We start from the raw sequence: 24,397 nt of genomic DNA on the forward strand, positions 1-24,397 counted from the left end.
TGAAGCCAAGGTGGGTTCAGAATGGGAGAGCAAGGGGGAAAAGACAGGACTGAGCCCTGGGGCACATCAGCATTTGGAGGTAGGGAGGGGAGGAGGAACCAGCAAAGGAAAATGAGAAGGCAAAGCCAGGATGGAGGAAAACCAGGGCAGTATGGGTCCTGGAAGACAAGAGGAGAGCATATTTCTGGGAGGAGGGGGTGATCAACTATGTCAAATGCTGCTGATAAGATGAGGTCTGAGAATTGACTTTTGGATTTGGCATCATAGTGGCCACTAAGGACCACTATCTAGTCCCTTCGTACAGATACTGGAAAGAGGTGGCCCCTCCAGGTAGACCCGGCTGTGCAGGCACACAAAAGCGAGACACCTCAGTGTAAAGGAAAAGGTGTCCCTCTCTCAGCCAAATGTAGCCTGTACCAGGCACACAGCATGGTGAGGGGACAGCATGCTGGATTTCAGCTCCCACTCTACCCCTAAGCATGCTGGGGGACTTGTGCAGTGCCCAGCCCGTACATCTGTACTCAGCAGCTGTGTTGGTGACCTTGGTAGGGCCTTGATGAGTGTTGTCAGTGGAATGAGTGCGGATGAGAAGATGACAGTTGGATTGGAGTGTGTTCAAGAGGGGTGGGAGGGCTTCCCTGGTGGCGCGGTGGTTGGAGCATGGCTGGGCATACAGTAGGTGCTTACTGAGTGCCCTGGGATTGCCTGGGGAGTCCCTTCCCAGCCTCTCCTCCCCAGACCTGCCTCCCAGCTGGCAGATGCGAGAATTGGGTGTCTCAAGTGTTCCCTGAGCCAGGGCTGGACCCAAATGCCTCCCCCAGTTGGCAGGTCTCAGGTCCTGGCCTCTTCTCCTCCCTGGATGCCCCAACCTGTTCAGGCTGAGTAAGAGCAGGAGGCCCTGCCTGGGCCTGAGGAGGCTGGACATCAGGTAGAGGCCTCAGCATGGCAGAGGCTGTGGTGGGCTGGGAACTGTGTCTCCTGCCCTGTGTAGCCTCTAGCATCTGACTTCCTGAGACTCACCCTCAGGAGGAATGGGAGAAGCTGCTGATTCTTCTTTCCCTGGAGGAATGCTGGGGAATACAGAGCATTTTGGTTGCTGGTTGGGGGGATGCTGACCTTGTTTTCTTTCGAGGTAAAAGTAGCTACAAGGACTAATAACAATAACCCTCTCTCCCATGCGCATGGCACCCAAAGTGCTCTCTCACACAGAGCCCATCTGTGGCCTTGTGACAGACCTTTGAGCCCCTTGAGCTAGTTCCACTTTGACATGGGAAAATGAGGCTCAGGGAGGGGATATAGCTGCCCACGGCCACACAGCCAGGAAGCAGCAGTGGCCGCACTAGAACTCCTGTCTCCTGGCGCTGGCCAGCTCATGCCCACTGAAGCAGGCTCCAGAGTTTTGAAGGTTGGGGAGCAGATCCAGCCCGGGGACTAGGTTCTGCGTACCAGTCTGGCCCAGTTAAATGGAGAGACAGCTGGACCCTCCCTCCTTCCGTTTTTTCTTTTCACATACAGTTATTAAGCCATACCGTGTATTAGGTGCTGAGGATACATTGTGAATAAGGCAGACCTTGTCTTCAGGGGGCTCATAGTCCACCTAGGTGGACAGAGGTTAAATAATCCACTCCATGAGTAAGTCACTCATTACAATCGGAAGAGCCGTGGCCTGTCGGGTGCATCTGTGAACCGGGTCTTGGGTAGGTGGGCACCGAGCACATTAACTCCTTTCATCCCTGCCCCATAAGAGGGGCTGTGACCATCCTCATTGGGTAGATGAGGAAGTGAAAGCTCAGAAATGTGGTCCAGCTGTGACTTGAGGTCATGGGTCCTGAGGATAAGGAGCAAAGCCCTGTCACCACCACTTCCTCCCACCGCCCTTGCTGGTTGCCAACTGCTGCCCAGCTCTGCCTGCAGGTAGCAGAGGGCAGAAGATAGAGGGCAGGACAGCAGGGAAGCCATGATCCCTCTGTGTCCTTCGAGAAGACCCTGAGCCCCTGCAGTAGAGTGGCTCCCTGGGAATGTCCTAGGGTCTGATGGGCCATGAAGGGCTGTGGCCAGAGTGCCCTCTGAACTGCTCAGCTGTGTCTACAGGATCAGACCTCCTGGCTTATGCTTTTGGAGTTTGTTTTCTCATCTGTAAAACAGGTGGTAGGATTGTTTTGAGGGTTAAATATAACACATAGAAAGCATTTAGTGTGGACTCGGGCACCCGGTAGATGCACAGTTAATAGCAGAAATGTCACTGAGGTTGATGAAACCCCAGCTCCAGCTGTAGCCCAGCTTGAAGAGGGAGGAGACTGATCACAGCTCAGACCCTGTACCTCCAATTACTGCCACTCTGCACAGCTTAGGCACCCCTCATAGGTCAGCAAATCCTCTCTTCTGTCATCCTCTCCTCCCTAAGAAGAGGATCCCTAACTGTATGTGTGTGTATGAGTGGGAGGAAGGATGCAGAAAGCTTCATGGAGGAAGAGGCATTTAAGCAGGGATTTGAGGATTGGGTAGGAGTTCATTGAGCACAGCAGGATCAAGGCCCAACAGGGCAGAGGGTGGAATACTTGCAAAAGTGTGGAGGTGGGAAGGAGCTGGGTGAAGTGAACAGCGCTTGGGGGCTGGAGTGGAAGGAGAAAGGTGGAAAGTGGCTTCCTGTGGTAGGGCCTGACCCTGACCTGATCTCCCTTGTCCATGGCATGGGGCCTGCTCACCTGCCCTGCTTCCCCACAGCTCCCGGTCTCCCTAGATCCCTGTGGGTGGGGGCCCTTTATTACCTCTCTGAGGGGTGGAATCTTGCCCTGTAGGAGCCTCACAGCCAGGATGTTCTTTTTAGTGTTTAGCCCAGGTACAATACTGTCAACCTTCTCTTCAGAGCTAGGGTCCTGGGGTGGGGGGAGGGCTGCAGGTGGTGACTAGCAGGGTCTGTGGGGCAGGTTCCTTGGGAGAGAGTTTCCACAGCCCAGAGTACTGGGCTCCTGACCTGGTACTGCGACTCTGTATTTCCCCCTTCCCCTCCCTCAGGGTCTCTCCCCTTTGTCCCTCTCTCCTGCACCCCTCCTTACTGCACTTCCAGCTCTGTCCCAAGCCCCTCTTCTCACCCCATACCCCAGGTCTGTCTGTCCCTCTGTCTGTCTCAGTAGGTAGGTAAGTAGGTTGGGCTCAGCCTCCCTCTCTCTGGGATCATCCACCGTGATCCCTGATCCCAGCACGCCTCACTCCTCTCAGTCGGCTGGGTCTCCCCTGGGCGGGGTGTGTGTGTGTGTGTGTGGAGTGTGTGTGTGGCGGTGTGTGTGGTGTGTGTGTGGTGTGGTGTGTGTGGTGTGTGTGTGTGTGTGTGTGTGGCGGTGTGTGTGGTGTGTGTGTGTGGGGGGGGTGTGCGCGCTGGCGGGGGTGTGGAGGGCAAGGAGTAAGACCAGGGGAGGAGGGCAAGGACCCGCTCCCTCCTTCACCTCGAGGAGGGTGGTTCCTGAGGGCTCAGGGTCTGGGGCCCCAAGGTCCCGCCGAGGGGGCGGTGTTGGGTCCGGCCGGCTGGCCCGGGGTTAGAGGACAGCTGGAGCTCGGCTGGGCTAGGAGCGGGGGCGGAACCTCGCAGCCCTCCCCTCCCCCACTTTCTTAAAGGGCCGGCGCGGGCTGGTGCGGGACAGGGCTGGCCGCCCTTCTCAGCCGGGCCCGGGCGCGCGATCCGGCCCTCAGTGCAGAGCTGGGGAAGGTGGGCAGGAGGGCGGGTGGCCTGCGTGGCCGCTGTCGCCTCCCGGCTCTATTCCCCCCGCCCCCCGCCCGCAGTCCCCCCGCCCTTCCCCGCCCTTCCCGCTCCTCCCTCCCTCCTTCTCTACTTCCTTCCCTCCCTCCTGCCGTGCGTCCCCCCCACCTCTGCTCTGCTTCTCCACAGACGCGCTCCGACACCTGAAGGGATAGCAGCGAGCGCGGGAGCCCTGACAGGCGGTGGCGGAGTGGGACGGTCAGTCCAGCGGTGGCCTCCTCATGGCCCCACCGTGAGAGGCTGGACCCAGCGACTGGGAGCCGGAGCGGTGAGTCGGGCCGTGCGGGAACACCTTGTCCCCCGGGTCAGCGTGCTCCGGGACCCCGCCCCTCCCGAAGCTGGGCTGGGGGCCGGGAGGGGTTGCTGGGGTTGCGGGGAGCGTGCTGGGTGGCGGCGCCGCCCTCCGCCCTCCGTGCCCGCCTGGGTCTGCTAACAAAGCTACATTTCGAGATCAATTCCGTGGCGGCTGGAGCATCTGAAGGATACGGTTGTCATGGAGATGGGGCCGAAAGAGGAAGCCCGGGATGGCAGAGTCTGGGCCAGAGAGAGAGGGCACCGCTAGAGAGCCCCAGGCCAGCCTGCAGGGAGGGTTAGGGCCGGCAGCCCAGTTGTCTCCTGATCTCCCCCCCCACCCCACCCCCCGCCGTTTGTCTAATCTGAGTGTATATGTGTACGTTGATGGGGTGCCAGTGGGAGCTTGGTGGCCAGGGACCTGGGGTGTTGGGTGCCAGGCCTGTTGGCCACCACCTTTACCATGGAGCAGCTTTGAAGATTTATTTCTGTTTCCAGTTTCCCAACTTTGACAGCCTGGCTTAGCGGCCAGGCCTCAGCGGCTCTGAGCTCTGCCGCTGGAGCAGGGCTTGCATGGGGGCGTGGCAGGCATCAGGCAAGGCCAGGAGGCACATAATGGCTGTGGCAGCCGCAGGGAGGGAGGGGTCCTTATAGTCACTGCTAGGGCTGGGGTGGGGCAGGGAGTCCAGATGTGGGGACCACTTGCTTAGCTGGCCCCCCTCCTAGGAGGAGGTATTCCAACTCTTGCTGTCCCTGGAGGACCTGGGGACTCCCTGAGTCAGAACTGGGGGCATTGTCTCTGCACAGGCCTAGGGGGCCACTGCCTCAGCCCATCCCTTAACCTTAGGGCCATCTGGGGGTGCCCTGGGAGAGAACTGGGGGCACCAGCCACAATGGAAGTGGGTCTGAGAATTCCTGGAAGGCTCAGGATAAGCCAGGCTGAACTTGATAGGTGGGTGAATGGGGAGCAGGGAGAGGGCTCAGGGTTTGGCCAGGACAGATGGGCAGCCTGGGTTTGGGGAGAGGCATTTGGACTTTCCTGGGTTCTCCAGCTCCTTCTTCCAGACCCTGGAAACAAAAGCTGCTTAATGGGGGATACTCAGGCAGCTCGAGGGAGAGTGGGGAAGGGGCATGGGGACCATCTCCAAGTCCAACCTCTGGCCCCGGCAGATAGTCATTTTTCCACTCCTTCCTTGGGAGGATAGGAACCCTACCTCCCAGGGATGCTGCAAGTTCTATGACCTGTGATCTCTGAATCAGCAAAATGGGCCAGCTGCCCTCCCTTACCCACCTTCCCTCTCTTACATCATACCCACCTAACCTCTCTTACATCATACCCACCTAACCTCTCTTACATCATACCCACCTTCCCTCTCAAGAGCCCCTTTTCCCCAGTATATGGTAAGAGTCAGTGGCTTTTTTTTTTTTTTTTTTTTTTTTAGTGGCTTTTGAATGAGGCTACTGCAAAGTTTGGTCCTGGTGGAAACATGGCAGGTCCCTAGGTTGTGGCCTGAACCAGAGGATTCCCACACATTGGGATGAGTAGGTGGGTGGTGGTGGCCCAACTAAAGGTAGAAGGTTGACTGGAATGCCCTTTGAAGGCCTCCCCTGCTGGTGCCTTTTGCAGGGGCTGAAACCTCAATGCTTAGGTGACTTGCACCCTGTAGTCCCAGGAGTGCCCTGTACCAGCCTGAGAGGCTTCCCTCCTGCTGCTGCTCTGACAGCTATGGGTGTGCACTCCCCCAGCCGACCTGACCTGCAGTGTTTCCTAATGCAGGGGAGCAAAGTTACCTGGAAAGGACTTGCTGCTCTTGACAGGACTGAGAGAAGGGTGGGGGCACATTGTTTCGCCCAGCTTCCAGAATCGTGCACTGCCACTGTGCTAAGTACTCTCCTACACAGACCAGCCTTTAGAGGGAGGTATGCCCATTATTTCCATTTTGTGGATACTGAGGTTTAGGGAAAAGTTGCTTGTTCAAAGTCACCTGGTTAGTAAGTGGCAGAATCAGGATTTGCACATGGGCAGAACTACTTGAAGCTTGGACTTCTGTCCCCAATCTCATTCTCTTCTTCCTTGGAGGTGCAAGTTAGGAGGGAGGTGGGACTGAGCACCTTTTCATCTGGAGCAAGAGAGCGAACTTGGGGAAAACTGAGGCACTAAGCTGGGATCTTCTAGAGAGCTGGGATCGAGACATTCCCGTTCCGGACGTTGGCCTGGAGGAGAACAACACTGCCTCTCGCGACAGATGATGCTCTAGACATTCTTTGCCAGATGGTCTTTTCCAGGAAAATCTGTTTTGAGAGGCATCTTATGTCTGGGGCTCCATATTTAGCCTGGCTCCTCACACGGGAGGATACACTCAGGCTGTCACCCCTTGAGGGGTGTTTGGTAGGGGGGTGGGCCTGGGCCAGACCCAGCTCCTTTCTACGGTTCAGGCAGAGGTGGGTTAGGGCCCCTGTTCCTGCCAGTCCTGTCCCGGCTGAGGGCTGCCCTGCTGGTCTCCCTGGGACCTGGCTGCTTCCTGCAGGGCCCTGTCCTCCTAAGTTGGTTTGCTCGTAGGTAAGCCTGACCCTGTTTAGGTGGTGAGCCGCTCCAGGGCTGTGTCTGCTTGGCCCAGGAGGAATCCGGTGTCCAGGCCAGGCCCATAGCCCAGCGTGCCGTCTGCTGCAGTAAGGACTGCCCTCTCCTGACTCTTGCGCCATCAGGGGCCCTGAGCTCCCCTCTTTAGAGTGTCTCCCTCCACTCCCTTCCCTCCCCCCTAACTTTTTGTCTTGTCACATCTGATCGAACAATGAACACCCACCTATATACCCTTCACCTAGAGACCTAGATTTGCCAATTGTTGACATTTTGCCCACATTTGTTTTTCTCTCTCTCTCTGAAACTTCTGAAAGTAAGTTGCAGACATCATAGCACTTCAGCTCTAAATACTTCAGCATGAATTTCCTGAGACAAGGACATTTTTCTACATAATAACTGTACTGTTAATCATACCCAAGAAATTTAATGATGCCATCTAATCTCATGTAATCCATATTCAAATCTCTCTAGTTGTCCCTGTAATGTTCTTTATAGCTTAAAAACATTTTTTTTGATCAAGGATCGTACATTGCATTTAGTTATGTCTCTTTAGTCTCCTTTAATCTAGAACAATTCTCTGCTTTTTTTTTTTTTTGAAGTCTCTTATGACATTGTCAGTTTTAAAGAGCCCCGGTCAGTGTTCCTGTCGAATGCCCCACATTCTGGGTTTGTCTTATTGCTTTCTCATGAGTGGAGTCAGGTTAAATATTTTGGGCAGGAATATCCCATAGGTGATGTCGTGTCCATCAGCAGGTGCATGTCATTAGCCTGTGCTGTAATAGGTGGTGCTAAGTTAGGTCACTTGGCTAAGGAGTCCCTTTGTTTCAATCCTGTTCCTCCCTCTTCCCTACCTCCAGAAGCTTCATCCACCTGGTCACCCGCACTCCAGGTCAGCAAAACTGACTGAACCCCCCCTTCAGAATATACGTCAGAGAAGGGTGATTAAGCAGACGCTGATGGTGCCTTTAAGGAGTTCACAGCCTCAGGGGTGTGGATGGGATGAGCCACAACTCAGGGCAGGTGCTGTCAGTGTGGGGAAGAAGCCCTGAGAAAGCAGTGAGGGGCACGGCGGGGGAGGAGAGGGAGTGGGGGGCAAGACAGGAAGAAAGGGGGTGGGGCCTGGACCACAGCTGGCCTAGAATGTGGGCTGACAGCTGGCCCTTTCCCCAAGGGCACGGGGAGCTACTGAAGGATTTTAAAGAGGGGAGCGATGAGGCAGATGTGAGTGCTGGGAAGGGCGCTCTGAGGAGGATGGCGTGGACTGGTGGGGCGAACGGGGTGAAAGGGATGGTCAGGAGGCCGTGACATGGTCCAGCACAAGACGCTGGTGCACTGGATTCTAGGCTGCTGCGTACAGCGCACGGAGGGAGTGCACAGGGGTAATGGAGTTGGTGTGGTGGCCCTGCTGGGACTGGGGTATGGCAGGTGGGGAGTGGAGAGAAGGAATGGAGTAAGGAGAGATGAGGAGGAGGAATGATGAGCACTGGTATCTGACTGGGTGGGGAGAGCTGTCATGCAGTGGCTTGGGGAGGATGTGGAGAATGCTGGTTTTGAGTGTGTGAGGTCTGAGGTACTTTCCAGGTCAAAGCAACAGCGTATGGGAAGTTCACTTCCCCAGGTCTTGGTGGGATGAGGGCAGAGGGAAGGCCACACACAACCCACAGCAGGGAGTGGATGGTGGGCTTTCAGGTACCAGCAGCAGAGGGACTTTGAGTGGGGGCAGAGGCCGGCTCAGAGGCAGCTGCCACTATAAGAGTCAGGATAATCTCTCCTTTGAAGACCCCCAACTCCCTTACCTCATTTCACTTCTTCATACTTGCTTGGCAAAACCCCAACCCTGGTTAAATGCAGTGCCTGGTCTGCTCCCTCTGTGCAGCTGAATGGGGCTGAGAAAATCCACTGCCCTGACTGGTCTCACATTTAGTTCAAAACCATGAACTTCGGGTGTGTCCTTAGTGCTGTCCCGCAGTCCCACGTGGGTCCTAAGTCCATCCCCTCTCCCCCTACCTGATGACTATTTCACTCTTTCTGTTCTGCCTTCAACTCTAGCCCCTCATCTGCAATCCTCCCTCAAAGCTGGCGACATTGCTTCCTACTTCTTTGAGAAAACAGAAGCAGTTAGAACTTCCTCAGACTCCCAGTGCTGCGTTCACCCATCCACTAGCATCTGTACCCACTGCTCTGCCTTTCCCAGTTGCTGTGGATGAAGTGTCCCTGCTCCTGGTTTAGGCCAGCCCTCGACTTGTGCAAATAGATCCTGTCCCCTTGTGCAGTAGAGGGGGAACCTATAATGCGGGTGGTGGAGGGCACACTGTTCCAGCAAATGCCCCCTCCTGCATTATAGGCTCCCCCGCAGTGGATCATTCCATCAGCAGGTATCTTTTTTTTTTTGCAATAAATTTATTTATTTATTTTATTTTTGGCTGTGTGGGATCTTCCTTGCTGTGTGTGGGCTTTCTCTAGTTGCAGTGATTGGCGGCTACTCTTCGTTGCAGTGCGTGGGCTTCTCATGGTGGTGGCTTCTCTTGTTGCAGAGCATGGGCTCTAGGTGCGCAGGCTTCAGTAGTCGTGGTGTGCGGACTCAGTAGTTGTGGCTCATGGGCTCTAGAGTGCGGACTCAGTAGTTGTGGCTCATGGGCTCTAGAATGCAGGCTCAGTAGTTGTGGCTCATGGGCTCTAGAATGCAGGCTCAGTAGTTGTGGCGCACGGGCTTAGTGGCTCCAAGGCATGTGGGATCTTCCCAGACTAGGGATCGAACCCGTGTCCCCTGCATTGGCAGGCGGGTTCTTAACCACTGCGCCACCAGGGAAGTCCCTTTCAGCAGATATCTTGTTATTGTTTCTCCTGTCTTAAAAGATGGCTCTCTCATTTTCTCCAACCAGCTACCACTGCATCTCTGTGCTCCTCTTTACAGCAAACCTCCCCAGAAGGGTTGTCCACTGACTGCTCTTCTCAAGGTCACCAATGACCTCCATGTTGCTACACCCAATAGCCATTCTCAGTCCTCATCTGCCTCATTTGGCACCTTCAGTCTCTCCCTCTTCCTTGAAATACATTCCTTGATCTCCGGGACATCCATTGTCCTGTTTTCCTCTGACCTGGTGGGTACTCCTTCTCAGTCTCCTTTTCCCCGACCCACAGCTCACAATATTGGAGTGCTCAGGACTCAGCCCTTGTATGGCTGCTCTTCCTCACCTGCATTCACTCCTGAGCCGATCTTATCAGTCCTATGGCTTTACGCACCACCTATATGCTGCCAGCTTCCAAATTTATATCCCAAATTTTGACTTCTCTCCTGAGCTCCAAAAGCCCACTCAGCATCTTGAATGCCATGTCTACTGGATACCTCAAACCCAACTTGTCCAAAGCTGAGCTCCTTTCTTCCTGATCTTCTCTCCCAAACTTGCTTCACCTGGTCTTCCCCATCTCAGGAATTGCAACTCCATCCTTTCAGGTGCTCAGGGTCGAAATACTGGCGTCATTCCTGACTCCTCTCTTTCTCTCCTATCCCATGGACAGTCCATGAAGGGGTGAGACTTTTACCAGCCCCCAGATCTCCCATCAGTGGGCTATGGCTGAACAGGAGGGCCAGTTTCAAAGATGGGGACAAGGAGGTGATGGTGGAATGGCCCAGTACAGACCCTTTCACACCTGCTCACTTTGCACCACATGCTGCTCACTTTCAACCGGGCCCAAGGAGACCACAACCTTTGTCAGACCCTGTGCTGAAACCCTAAAACAGACAGGAGAGGACAGGGTAAGAGGAGGGAGGGAGGAGAAGAGGGGACTCAGCAAGGGAGGGGTTACGTGGAGTGACGTAATCAAGAGGGTGGGGAGAGGGTGGGGAGGAAGGTCTCAGGGCAGGAGGCAGAGAGGAGGAGGCAGGGTGGACAGAGAATGTGAGGATCTAGAGAGTATGGAGTAAATGAAAATTGGGCAGGGAGCAGGGAGGATGAAGTTTCTTGGTTCATCTCTCCTGGCTGTTGAACCAGACTGGGGGGAGGCTGCTCAGAGTTTGAGCCCCTGGAGTCTGCCCCTCCCCAGGCTTTTTAGCCAAGGCAGGACTTGCCCTTGGTCAGTTCATTGTAGCTTTCGGGGTTAAGCTTTCAATCTGCAGGCTCATGGCTCAAATGTGGCCCAAGAAGCAGAGTGATTCCCAGGTGCCAGCTGAAGTTCCAGGAAGACAGGCAGCAGCCAGCTTAACCAGAACAGCCTAGTCCTTAGTGGTCCCAAACAACTGAGGGCTCACCCTGCAGGGAAGTTGACTGGGGGTAGAGTCACCAGCTATAAACATGATTTGGGGTTTGACAGCAGACACTGTGAATTTCATCAGTGTTGAGGGCTCTCCAAACCAGCATGCAGATGTATGCAAATGCTAAGCAAATGAAGGTGCCAAGTGGCTGTGGGGCGGGGAGTGAAGTAAGATGGGAGATGTAAAAGAATGACCTTTGCAGAGCTGGGCCCAGGGGCCCCTGAAAGTCCCAGCAGGCTGCGGGGCACATGCAGATAAGATGCAAATGTACACCCAATCCCAGGAATCTCTGCCTGCCTGACCATGAGAAAGGAGGCCTTCCAGACGCCCACAACCCAAGGCCAGGCTGAGAGGAAGAAAGCAGGTTGGTGCTGGGCTCCCAGTTAGTCCCAGATTAACATCACCTGAAGGGAATGGGAGCCTTTTAAGGGAGGTCCAGACCCCTGGCCCTTGCCCTGCACCTGGTGTGGCTCTTGTGCCTTGAGATGGAAAGCTAGGAGGGAGCCTGGTCTGGGGCAGGAGTGTTAGTGGGGCCAGGACTGTAGGGTCCTCACCTGCCTCAGGAAAGGGTGGGGCACCCTCTCTGGCCCACCCTCCTGGTCCCCACAGGAGCCTTTCTCCTGCCTCCACCCTCAGGCTGGGCTTCTGAAGCCGGTGCCTCAGAACCTGCTCTGACAGGCTGCCCAGGGCAAATGTCTGCTGGGACCCACTGGGTGTCCTGTGCTGCTCTACTGTGTATTCCGCCCCCAATGTGGGCAGCCAGCTCCCTCCCCTGCAGACCTGAGAGATGGTTCTGGAAAAGCACCCTTCCCTGAGCACTTGTGCCTGACTCTGAGCTGAGCATTGCAGCCAAGCCATCTCCTTTGTCCTCCCTGAAGCCCTGTGGGGCAGATGCTGTTAGCACCACCATCCCCATTTTGCTGAGGAGGGTGCTGAGGCTCAGAGAGGTACGCAACTTTCCTGAGGTGACACAGCTTGTGGGATTTGAAGCCAGGTCTTTCTGACTGCACAGGGCGCTGACCCACTGTCCTGGACTGTCCCATCTGAGGCACTAGGTGGTCCAAGCTGAGAAGACCAAGTAGGTAGAAGGATTAGGGTCACTGTGGGGAATGGAGGCAGGGCAGTTCCCAAGGCTCCTGGGTAGACATCCCTGCATTTTATCCAGGGCATCTCCCTGCCCCGGGCAGGTGGGACATGGAGGAGGTACACGCCCAGGCTGATCTGTGCCTCGGAGTGTGCTCACAGCTCTGGGATGACAGGAAGGTCCTGACCTCCAGACTCGGTGGCTGGCAGAGATTGTGGGGGGGCATGGTGAGCTGTGTGATCCAGGGGCCCCGCTGAGAGGTCTTCCTGTCACCTCCCTGTTGCTCGCGCTGTCAGTGGCTCAGCAGGTTCTTGTGGAGGCCTGGAGTGGACAGGTCTGGGCCAACCTGGGCCCCATGAAGGTGTGGGGCACAGCTGGCCAAGGTCTGTTCTGAGCACTTACAACACACCAGCCCTTTTCGCTGATCGTCTAATTTAACTGTCCACGTGGGTACAGTTGTGTGTTCGTGTGTGTGTGAAGATCCCAGCCCATGTGCTAAAATCTGGGTGAGCTAGGGAGTCAATTAGTGTAGTAGAAGTTTTGAGAAAGGGCAGTGGAACCAATGGGGGTGTTCAGGGTAGGTTCCCAGGGGGCAGAAAATAGGTCTGAGAATGAAAGGTTTCCAGCTTTTTTTTTTTTTTTTTTTCCAAGTAACGTTCACGGAACTCTTGAGTGTACAATGTCAGAGGTGGAAAGTCCTTGGGGATTGTCCAGGTTGGGGTTCATGCCCAGTTCCTATGGATGGGCTGTAGGGGTCCATGAGCCTCTCAAAAAATACTCAGAATATTGTGTACCTGTGTGAGTCTGTCTGGAGCAAGATCCAGAGTTCCATCAGATGCTCAAAGATGTCTAAGGCTTAGAAATGGTTAGGAATCTCTGACGTACACAGGGAATGAGGCCAGAGAAGGGTTTCATTTGCCCAAGCTCCCCTAGCACATTGGAGGCAACACCTGAGTGCCTGGCTCCCAGCCCTGCTGCCTGGGACAGCTGAAGTCTCAGTTTTGCCTGTACACTGACATTCCAGAATGATTTTCTCTGCTCCCTGTCCCCTCTACATACCCTGCCTGGGCTGTAGGCACTCCTGGACATCCCACAGGCTCTTAGATTTTGCCTGTGCTGGGTAGTGCTTAGTGCCATGGGTCCCCTATCCCAGCTCTGCCTCCTGGGCCCCCTTTTCTGCCAGGTTGGCCTGTACTCCCCCATCTCCTCTCAAACCCACACAGCTGCCTGATGCCATGGTTGTGGCTGTGGTCAGTGTGGGTGCCTGTCTTCCCCACCACCTGCCCTAGCCTGAAGCACTGGGTTGTCCCTCCCCTGCCCCGGCTGCTCCCAGAGCAGAATGGTTTCAACCAATCACCCAGCTGCCCAGTGATGTAGGTCTAGCTGCCCCGGACCTTGCCCCTAGGCCTGTAGGCTCCTCACCCCCTCAGGAGCCTACCTCATGAGTAGCTGTCCAGCTCCCTTCATGTGTGTTTATGGGTCTGAATATATGTGGGATGTGTGTGTGTGTGCCCACAAATGCCTGTACCGTATGCTTGCTCACAGACGTGCACGCAGGCGCCTGCACCCGTGCATCTGCCCTCTGTCTTATAGAACATGTTGGGCCCTCCAGCCCTTTCCTTGGGCTTCCCACAGTCCCTGGCTTGCATCCCAGCGTGGAAGGCGCTTTACGAGGTTATCCCTATGACAGTCCCGTGTCGTTCCACGCAGAAGCCAGCCTTGTCACTTTCCACCTTCGTGACCCTGAGCATGGTCCTCAGCCTCTCTCAGCCTCTGCCTACAATGGGGATGATGGTAATCTCTAGGTTATCATTCACTAAATATTTAAAAAGTGTCCACTGTTTGCCAGGCACTGTGCTAGGCTCTGGGAGAGACAGCAGTGAACATGACATAGTCCCACCCTCACTGAACTTACCACCTGGTGAGCGAGATGGGCAGAAAATAAGGAAACAGATAGAAAAGGGAGTTTCAGTTCAGCTAAACGATGCTTAGCAGATATGTTGCTACGTGAAGGAGTGTAAAAGAGTGCTGTGTAGTCAGAGAGGGCCTCTCTGAGGAGGCAGCGCTGGAGATGAGCCCTGAGTGACAGAAGAGGCAGTCATTTAAAGATCTAGGGAGGGCTTCCCTGGTGGTGCAGTGGTTAAGAATCCGCCTGCCAATGCAGGGGACACAGGAAGATCCCACATGCCGCGGAGCAGCTAAGCCCGTGCGCCACAACTACTGAGCCTGCGCTCTAGAACTCGCATGCTACAACTACTGAGCCTGCGTGCCACAACTACTGAAGCCCACGCCCCTAGAGCCCGTGCTCCACAACGAGAAGCCACTGCAATGAGAAGCCCGCACACCACAACGAAGAGTAGACCCCGCTTGCCGCAACCAGAGAAAGCCTGTGCACAGCAACAAAGACCCAATGCAGCCCCCCCAAAAAATAAAAAATAAATAAAATTTAAAAATATAAAATGAATAAAATAAAACCATCATAGTAAAAACTGGTTCAGGCTGGAACCATAAAAAAAAAAAAAAGATCTAGGGAAAGAGCATTCTAGGCCAAGGGTACAGCTGGTGCAAAGGCCCTGAGGTGGGAATGAGCTCAGGGAGCAGAAAGAAGGCCAGTGTGGCTGCTGGGGTGGGGGATGGGCTGAGGGCAGTGAACCAGCTCAGGCAGAGCCTTTTTAGGCCATGCTGAGGAGGCCAGATTGGCGATGGGAGCTGATGGAGGGTTGCCAGTGAGGGAGGGGTATGATATAATTTGTGTTTTCACAACTCACTCCAGCTGCCATGGGAGAGTGGGGAGGGGGATAGGGTTGTTGCAGGAGCAGCTGAGACCCAGAAAGTGGCTGGCTTGGCATTCAGCCCTGGCCCAGCCAGGGTTCCATTACCGTCATGGACCCCATTTTGGTTGGTGCTGAAAAAGAGGCTGCTATGCCCAAGGTTATCCCAAGGGCAATCACAGGAGCCCCTGCTGAGAGAGGGGCCTGGTTCTGGCTGAGGGAGGATGCAGAGGATCTAGCCACTGCTGGGCTGTCATTTGTAGGCGTCTCCTTCTCAGGAGTGGGCCCTGTGGCCCAGCTGTACCCCCTCCCCTGCTCTTGCCAGCAGGGCTGGAAGTGGGCAGGGTCACTGCTTTGTGTAGACTCTTCTGGTTGAGGATTTGAGCCGTGATCTTGAGGGAGGGTCTGGGAAACTGGACCTCATCCTGTACATCCAGCCCATGCAGGTGCAGAGGGAGGCTACTCCTGAGTCTAGAGGTAGCTACTCACTGTGTGACCTGGGGCAAAGCCTTTCCTGGTTCTGTGCCTCCGTCTCCCCGTATGTCAAATGTGGTAGTGGAGAGAGTGGGCCATAGCTGCCTTTCTCCTTGACCTCTGTAGTGAGTTTGTTTTTCCTTGGATCTCAGCCCTCTCATCATTCATGACCTTAAGTTCTGCTACCAGCCCTGGGGAAGGAGAGCAGAGGTGATGCCCCCATTCTGCAGATGGGTTCACAAAGGCCAGAGGGGACAATGATGAGCCCCAGGTCACATGGTGATTCAGAGTGAGGACTTGGGGCATTGTTTCACGCCTCTGCCCTGAAGGGCACCCCTCCCTTGGGCCCAGCGAGAGAGGGGGGTCCTGGCTCAGCTCTTTCTGGGCTCAGCTGGCCTTTAGCCCAGGCAGGGACTCTGGGCCCCTTCCCAGAGTGGAGCTCAATGTGCCCCTTGTCTGTCCACCCCCAGAAGCTGAGGACCCGGCCCCGTGCCCGGTGTTGGCAGAACCTCCATCTTGCTCTCAGCTGCAGGAGGACATGGCAGGGCAGGTAGGGCTAGAGCCAGCCTGAGGCAGCTGCTGGAAGTTGGAGGTAATGTAGGGGCCTCCCAAGAGGTCCTTGATTTGTCCATAACCCTGGCTTTGGGGCTGGTGTAGACTGAGCACCAGGTGAAGCCGCTTATGCTCTCAAATCTCAGGCCTCACTGGGAGCTCAGGCAGAGCCCTGGCCAAAGGGGGGCTAAGCATCCATGTGTGGGTGTGGGAGCTTGAAGAATCCTAGTGGAATTAGATTGAAACCCTGTGCCACAGATCCAGTGCTCACCCAGGCCTGTGGGCTAGAAAGCAGGCCAGAGGACTAGAACTCAGGCAGCAGGCCCAGAGGCCCCACTGTCCCTCCTCTTTCCTTTCTAAATGCTCCCCTCACCCCCAAGGAGTCTCAGCTGAGGAGATTACTTCCTGTTCTCCTTGCTCTGAGTACACAACCCGAGGGAACAGATTGAAATAGCAACTGCAGCAGCAGGGATTTAGGGCAGACCAGAAAGAATCCCTCACTCAGTGCCGAGCCCCTTGGGGTCTCCAGTGTCCTAGGATCAGGGCCCAGATATTCTAGAGCCTAGCTTTTCAGATTTTTTTTTTTTAGTCTGTGGAAGTTTTGTTTTGTTTTTTAGAGTAAAATCTTATGCTCACACAGTCTTCAAAACTCTAGGAGGTGACAGTCAGGGTGGGTGGGCTGGGGCCCCAGATCCCCATCGGTCCCGCCTGCTCTCTTGCACTCCATGTTTGAAAACCAAGGGGTACATGAATCTTAAGTGGTCCTGTGGTGGCAGAGCTCCCCCACAAGGGCCCAGAAGCCCCCAGAGAAGTAGACTCACCTTCCTCTCCAGGCTCATCTCTAAGTGGGAAGTTTCTCCTGGAGTCTAACCCAGTGTTTCCCAAACTTGCCTTATTATAAGAATAACAGATTACTATACCCGTTCCCTATAGATTCTGATTCAGGAGGCCTGAGGGAGGGCCTATCTGTAGTTTAACAAGTTCCTCAGGTGATGCTTATGACTAGGTGAGTATGGGAAGCATGGGCCTCACTTAAATCCCTGTTGCTGTACCTGCGTGCCTCTCCTCCTCCCGCCCTCTCCTGAGCCCGCAGCACCCTTTCTCCAGAGGAGCGTGGGGTTCCTGGAGGAAGCTGAGGTCCAAAGAGGGGAGGAAGGAAGTTTTTTGGAGGGACTGGTCTGTGTCCTTGGTGGCAGAGGCCACTAGGGGTGGGGTGGGGCAGAGAGGGCGGAGGGGAGAGCCAGAGCACAGCCCGTCACATTGCCCGCCCTCCTGAGATTGGACAGGAAGCTTCTGGGAAATTGAGCTTGTTCTGATCCGTTTAAAAAAGGGGGTGTGTGTGGAGATGGCAGGGAAAATGGGTCTCCTCATTTTGCAGAAGAGAAACAGACCCCGGGCAGGGCAGAGGGGAGGGGGGATGGCCTGGGTGGAGCAGTGAGGAGTCCCAACGTGGACCCCACGAGGCCGCACAGTGAGTGGGGCGCCCCTTCCAGTGCTCTCCCCTGGAGGGCCCCGTGGCAGCCTCCTCACGAGTCCCTCCTCAAGGATGGTTGAGCGCTGGGGCCGGGGCCGGGTGTGGAGGGGAAGCCCAGGTCCCCCCCTCCTCCTTCCTCCCCGCGCAGCCAGGGCTTTGGGCGCTCAGCGGTGGAGGAAGCCCCGCTCTCGGCCAGTCTCCTGGGTGGCCTCGCCCCACTCAGCACCCTGGACAGCTCCTCCTCGGGGCCTCCCTTTGGCTTCTCTGGGGTGGCCTCTGTTCATAAAGCTGCACTTCTGTTGACTTCCTTGCCTCCCTACTTAATTCTCCCTCTAAAGGCAGCCCCCAGTCCAGATCTTTTCAGTCACCACTTGTCTCGCTCCTGGAGCCAGGGCAAGGGAACATGGAAAGAGGCAAGGTGGCTGGCTGCTGTAGGCCTGGGGTTTTGTTCCCTTCACTCACCAGCGGGAGAGGAAGTGGCCTTGGAGGAGTCCTGGACCCTTCCCTAGTACCTGCCAAACTGGATCTTCCTCGTAGGGTTTTGATGAATTCTGAAGGGCACAACAGAGATATATAAGAGTTAACAGGGAAGGTAGGACTGGGGCACACCAGTGGCTGGGGGTCCGGGGAGAGGTGAGTGGTGCTGGCCTGAGCAAGGCAGTGCGGAGGCCACAGCCTGAACCCAGACTCCAGCTGAGAGGTCCTGAGAAGATCATCTGGGCCATCCTCTTGTCCTCAGGCAGGCTGCCTGCTGCTGGTTCTGCTGGGCTTTGGACCCCCAGCACCTGCTCTTTCTGATCCACCCCTTTCTCTCTCCATCCGCTGCCAGGTCAAGTTGGGTCCCCAAAGCAGCCAGCACAGGGTAGAAGCAGTGACTGCCATGGATGAGGATAAGCTTCTCTCTGCACTGCCTGGGGAAGATGGTGCCACCTACGACCCCAGCCTGGAGCCTGAGGAGGAGCCTGGGGTCCAGAATGGAATGGCATCCAGTGAGGACCTGAACAGTAGCCACACCAGCCCAGGGCATGAGATGAGGGGCACCCTGGTGGACACTGAGGGGCATACAAAGGGCCTGGACATGACCCTGCACGGCCTCAGCCTTGGCCTCTCCCTCACCAATGGCCTAGCCCTGGGGCCAGACTCAAACATTCTGGAAGACTCTACAGAGTCCAGGCCCTGGAGGGCTGGTGGGCTGGCGGAGGGGGACGATGCCTCCAGGAGCCTCTGTCCAGACACTGAGGATCCTCCACTGGGGTAAGTAGGCGTCTCGGGATGGGGGGCTCACCACATTTGCTCCAGTGCTGCGTGGCCTGGGCCTAGCCACTTAGCCTTTCTGGTTCTTGTTTTTCCTCATACATGAAATGGGAATTTTATGTCTCTGTTTTGGGAGGATAAGGCCATAAGAGAGATTTCAAAGGCCAGCAGGCCTGTTGTGCCCCACCCCCAGCCCCCCTATTCACCATGGGCTGTTTCTTTTTAAAAAAAATTTTCTCTTCCATTGTGGTTTATTACAGGATATTGAATATAGTTCCCTGTGCTATACAATAGGACCTTGTTGTTTACCCATTCTCTATATAATAGTTTGCATCTGCTAATCCCAAACTCCCAGTCCATCCCTCCCCCACCTCCCCTTCCACCGTGGGCTGTTTCTATGTGGGGTTGGAGGGCCACACTCCCTCCATCCCAGGCTGGACATCAGAGTTCCAAAATGCCTTGATGTGGGAGGTCATCTGGCCTATCCCTCTGCTTCCTGGAGATGAGAATGTCCCAATTCTGCAACTGACCTCAAGAGAGTAGGCTTATGTGGATTAATCTTTGTCAGCTACTCCTCCCTGAGTGCCATCTGGGAGTTCGACCAGGAACTCCTACTTATTGGAGTAAGTCCTACTTCCTGGAGTTACAGCCCCATTTCTATTATCCTCAGCTGGAGGTGGAGAGGCCCAGCGTCTTAGAGGTGCCAGTTGGACAAGGAGGCGAGGATGGGGCAGGGGAATGTCTAGAAACCCCCAGTGTGGGCTGAGAAAAGAAAGCATATAGTGTACCGCTGCAGGCACTGGCCCGGGCAGACAAGCGTGTAGGAGGTGTGCGAGCATGTGTTTGTGGGGCATGTGTGTGTGTATTGGAGTGTGCACGGGGATGTGTGAGCATGTCAGTGTGCCTGGCCTGTGCATTTGAGTTGCACGTTTGGGTCTGCACGTGGATGTGTGGGACTGAGGGTGCCTAGGTCTCCAAGGGCAGGAATGTGAGTATGTGGGGTCAGACGCCAGTGTGTGCCGGGTGTGCCAAGAGAGGTGTGCCCTGTTCCATCCGGGCAGGGCCTATGGGGGGCGGGGCCTATGGGGGCGGGCAGGAGGCTGGGGCTTCTTGGAGCACACTGTTTGTATTTAGGTTGGTATAATTTTGGAGGATGGATGAAGGTGGAGGCAGATGGAAGTTTGGAGATTAAGCTGATGATCTTCAAGCCCCTGTCAAAACTACCCCTCAGGTTTGCTCAGGTACATGAGAGGGTGGTAGATATGGGGACCATTCTTGGCTCTGACACGAGATGAGAGCCCCCAAGGGCAGGACCCTGCCTTGTTGTTCCAGGACCCAGCATGGGCCTGGCAGAGAGAGCCGCTGGGCAGATTTTGGGTGTCTGCTCTGGCAGCCAGGGCAGTGGCCCTTCTCTTCCCTCCCCTCCTCCTGGAGGTCAGTAAAGGCAACTTCCATCCCAGCCCCCTGCTGGGCATCCTACCGCCTTTTCGCCTTTTCGGTTTCTGCCCTTTCTCCACTTCCTTCTCCATATGAGGCTGCCGTCTCAACTCCTGGTGGGACGGGGGTGGCCGATGGCTGTGGCTTCAGCTTTTCTCTCTCAGGTCAGTATTTATCCAGGAAGCACTCAGGGATCAAACTTAGGCACTGGGGGTCCAAGGAGGGGTTTGAGGGGGTGGGGCACTTCCCAGTCCTCCAAATATGGCTCAGTCTCTGCTAAGCCCCAGGGACTAGGGGCTAAGCAGGGCATAGCCAGATCCTCAAGGTTACCAGGGGTGTTTCTTTGCAAATGGTGGGCCTTGATTTATCTGAAATGGGCTGGGCTCAGCCTGCTTCTTTCTTTTTCTGTCTCTTGCTTTTGCTGTTTCTATGTTTCTCTCTCTCTCTCTCTCTCTCTGTCTCTGTGTCTCTTTACCTCTGTCAGAGATACCTCTGGCAGAGACTTTCTGTCTCTCTTATTCTCTGTCTTTGTTTTTCATGCTCTCTGTATCTCTTTTCTCTGTCTCTTTCTTATCTCTCTCTTATCTCTCTTCTTCCTTCTCTTTGTCTCTATTTTTATCTCTTTTAGTCCTCTTCCTTGCCTGTTTTCCCTGCTTACTTGTGCATCTCCCCAGTGGATAAGAGGCCTTGGTTCATCTATGTGTGATGCTCGATTTTAGGTGCTGGGGCTACATCAGTGAACAGAATATACAAAAATTCCTACTTTCATGGAGCTTATGGTCTAGTGAGGAGACAGATAATATTTCATAAAAATAATAGATAATTACATAGTATGTTGGAAGGGGACAAGTGCCTTGGAAAAAATAAAGCAAGAAAAAGGGGCTGGGGTGTTTGGGGGCAGGTCCTAGTTATAAAGAGGGCAGTCATGGTGAGAAAGGGATGCGAAAGGAAGACTTCAGCTTGAGGAAAGAGCACTCTGGGCAGAGGGAACCGCTGGTGCAAAGGCCATTTTTGGGGGCAGCACAGGGCTCTGCACGGGCTTAGGCAGTATACTGGGCTGTGGGGCTGATAGGCATCTGTCCATTCACCCGGTGCACCACTCAGCAGGGTTTAGAGGACCTACTGTGTGCTGGGTGCTCCCTGGCCTTGTGTGTGGGTGGGGGGAAACAGGTGTAAATGGGGGAACAAACAGAATACTACATGCTGAGAGGGGCTGGGAGGAAATGAAGAGGTACCCTGAGGATGGACACTACTGAGGGGCCAGTGGTGTGGGCCTGCCTCCTGCAGTCTCTCTGAAGAGGTGACATTAAAGGCAAGGCCTGAGAGCTAGAATGTGGCAGCCAGGCTAAGGACCACCCAGGTTGTGGGGACAGCAAAATTATGACCCTGTGTGACACTAGCTGTGATGGGGAGCCTGGAGGAAGCAACCCCCCACCCCCTTCCCAGGCTAGGCTGAGGGAGAGTCTCACATTCATTCATTTAGCTCAGTGATGCCCACTGTGGGCCAGGCACAGTGGGCAGGGGGGCAGGACCACACCTGTCCTTTCACTGCTGTGCCCCAGTACCCAGTCCAGCATCTGGCACCTAGTGCTCAGCAAGGCTTGGCAGAACAAACAGGACATGATCCATGCCCACTCCCTGCCCCCAGGGAGCTCCCAGACATGGATTGGTGCCATCCTAGCACCTGTAAGGGGGACACCTGGCAGGATGGTGACTGGTCCTCGCATCCCACAGGCCAGGAGAACCAGATGTGCGGGACGGCTTCAGCGCCACATTTGAGAAGATTGTGGAGTCGGAGCTGCTACGGAGCACACAGTATAGCAGCCTGGACTCCCTCGATGTGCTGAGCCTCACGGATGAGAGCGACAGCTGCGTCAGCTTCGAGACCCCCCTCACACCCCTCATCCAGCAGCGGGCCCGGGATAGCCCTGAGCCAGGGGCTGGCTTGGGCACTGGGGACATGGGGTCCGAGGGGGACATGGGAGCAGCTGGCGGTGATGGGGAGTTGGGCAGCCCCCTGCGGCGCTCCATCTCCGGCAGCCGCTCTGAGAACGTCCTGAGCCACCTGTCTCTCACGGCTGTGCCCAATGGCTTCCATGAAGATGGACCCCCGGGCCCAGGCGGGGACGAGGAAGATGAGGAGGAAGACATGGACAAGTTGCTGAACTCAGCCAGGTGAGGCAGGGCCCAGGCTGGGAGCCGAGAGAACCATTGAGCAGATGGGGAAACTGAGACCCAGAGGAGGCAAAGCAAGTTAGGACATCCGGGGGTCTGGAGTGAACAGCCCTCTGCAAGGTCATCGTGCCCACCCTCTGCACCCCCAGCCTGAGGTTCCATTCTGCCCTTCCAGGCCTTTCTAGCCAAGGTGGGGTCAGGGAGCTGATCATCTAATGATGTCCTTTGAGGGCTTTTCTAAAAGTCTGACTTGATTCTGTCCCGATGCAGTGGAGCTGCTTTCCCTGGTCTGACCCCTGGATTTTCAGAGGCCTGGGGAGACCTTCCAGCCCCCAACCACGGCTTCTGACCCCGTCCTCCCCTACCCCACCTTCCCTCTGCAGCGACCCCAGCCTGAAGGACGGCCTGTCGGACTCAGACTCAGAGCTGAGCAGCTCCGAGGGGCTGGAGCCTGGCAGCGCAGACCCACTGGCCAACGGGGGCCAGGGCGTGAGTGAAGCTGCCCGCCGGCTGGCACGCCGCCTCTACCACCTGGAGGGCTTCCAGCGTTGCGATGTTGCCCGGCAGCTGGGCAAGAAGTGAGCTCGTCTCTGCACCCCCACCCCAGGCAAACCCAGTGTCTTCCTCAGCCCAAGGCGGGGTGTGGGTGGCTGCTGTCAGGGGGGCCTGGTTCTGGGGACTCCCACCAGTCCCCAAGAACTTCTCCTCCTGCCACTGACCTCATTCTGGGCTTTGCCCTAAATCTGTTTCCTTTCTGGGCTGCCTGGGCGAGGGCGCCCCCGGCTCTGAGGGAGGAGAGGTGTGGCGGGGCGGCCCCTCGGGGCTGGGGGAGTGGCATGTGGCATGTGGTTATGGGGCTGTGGTGGACGGTAGTGAGGACAGAGCAGTCGGGCAGGGGCTGGTGGGCCACCTAATGGGGCCAAGGAGGGAGGGGAACCTGGGCCTGGCTGGGACCTCGGGGGACCCAGGAGCTGGGGAAGGGGATCCTGGCCCTCATTAAGCCCCATTCACTGTGTGTCTGTTGGGACCAGCTGAAGGGGCGGGAGCCGCCAAAGCACAAGCCCCGGTCTTTGGACTCTGGAGAAGGGAACTAGCCAGGTTGAAGTCCTGAGGGGTAGGCAACAGTCAGCTGTGAAGTCAGCTGGCGTGTCCTGAGCAGGTCCGGCCAGCAGCATGTCCACCTGCCTTGTCCTTCTTGCCTGGCCATCCAGAGGACCCCCAACACCCACATAAGCCTTCAAGATGCACAGAAGCAGGCCGGGCCTCTGGAGAGAGCTGCTCCCAGGCTAAGAGAGGCAGCCCAGACTCTAGACTCCAAGTCAGAGCTGACTGGGGCTTAGGCCACAGGGAAGTCCTGAGGATCCCCCACTTCTCCCTCCCTCCCGACTCCTCCACCCTCCGTTGCCTCCAGGGCACTCCTGCCCTGGGCCTCCCCAAAAATCGCATCACCCACACCCTCACCTCTCCCACTGGGCTATAGTCCCCGAACCTAATGACATCCTCCTTCATTACCGTTGATCCCCACCCTCCCCTGTCTTTTCAACCACTCCCTCTACATGAGTTTTCCCATCAGCATTTAACTGTGCTTAACTCTTTCCCATCTGAAACAAAAATCCTTCCTCAAATCATACTTCCTCCCCCGGCCTCTTCACAGCCAAAATTCTATTTTCTGCTCTGGATGGCCTCTGTCCCCTCCCCTTCTGCACATTCAGTGCCTCCAGGTTGGCTTCTTCCCCTGGAGGGGTCCTTCACAAGCCCCTCTTACTAGAGTCAGTGGCGGCCTGGTGTCTTTGAATCCGGTGTCTGCTACTGGGCCTCAACTTTCTCCCCTTCAACAACCTTGACACACCGGTCACTCCTTTCTTTTTCTTTAATTAAACTTTTTATTATGAAAATTTCAAGCGTACACAAAGGCAGAGAAAGTAACATCTTAAACTTCCATGTACCCGTTACTCAGCTTCAAAGTTATCAATATTTTTCTATTCTTGTTTGATCTATTCCCCCCACAGCTTCTTCCCCTCACATTTGCTAGAATATTTTAAAGCATATTTCAGACTCTCTATCATATGATCCATAAATATTTAGTATGTGTCTCTAACTGACTAGGATTTTTTTTAGACAGTCATAATTCCATTATAATTTCTGACAAAGTTAACAAAAATTCCTTAGTATCTCTAACATTCGGTCTATGCTTAATTTTCTCTGGTGTCTCAAAAATGTTTGTTCAAATCAGTACGCAAATAAGGTACATGCATTACATTTGGCCAATATGTCTCTTAGGCCTCTTGTAGCCAACAG

General features: G+C 55.4%; 1 protein-coding gene across 1 annotated transcript in view; it reads left to right on the plus strand.

Moving 5' to 3' along the window:
- PSD2 (pleckstrin and Sec7 domain containing 2) overlaps nucleotides 1-24,397 on the plus strand; it is a 55,628-nt gene that overhangs the window by 2,764 nt on the left and 28,467 nt on the right. The window contains exons 2-5 of the mRNA XM_060092002.1: nucleotides 3,884-4,022; nucleotides 18,063-18,487; nucleotides 21,659-22,099; nucleotides 22,483-22,677. Coding sequence (XP_059947985.1) covers nucleotides 18,114-18,487; nucleotides 21,659-22,099; nucleotides 22,483-22,677 — 1,010 coding nt within the window. The 5' untranslated portion in view covers nucleotides 3,884-4,022; nucleotides 18,063-18,113. The remainder of the gene's footprint in view (nucleotides 1-3,883; nucleotides 4,023-18,062; nucleotides 18,488-21,658; nucleotides 22,100-22,482; nucleotides 22,678-24,397) is intronic.

This window comes from Mesoplodon densirostris, chromosome 3, assembly GCF_025265405.1.
Source record: "Mesoplodon densirostris isolate mMesDen1 chromosome 3, mMesDen1 primary haplotype, whole genome shotgun sequence".
NCBI lineage: Eukaryota > Metazoa > Chordata > Mammalia > Artiodactyla > Ziphiidae > Mesoplodon > Mesoplodon densirostris.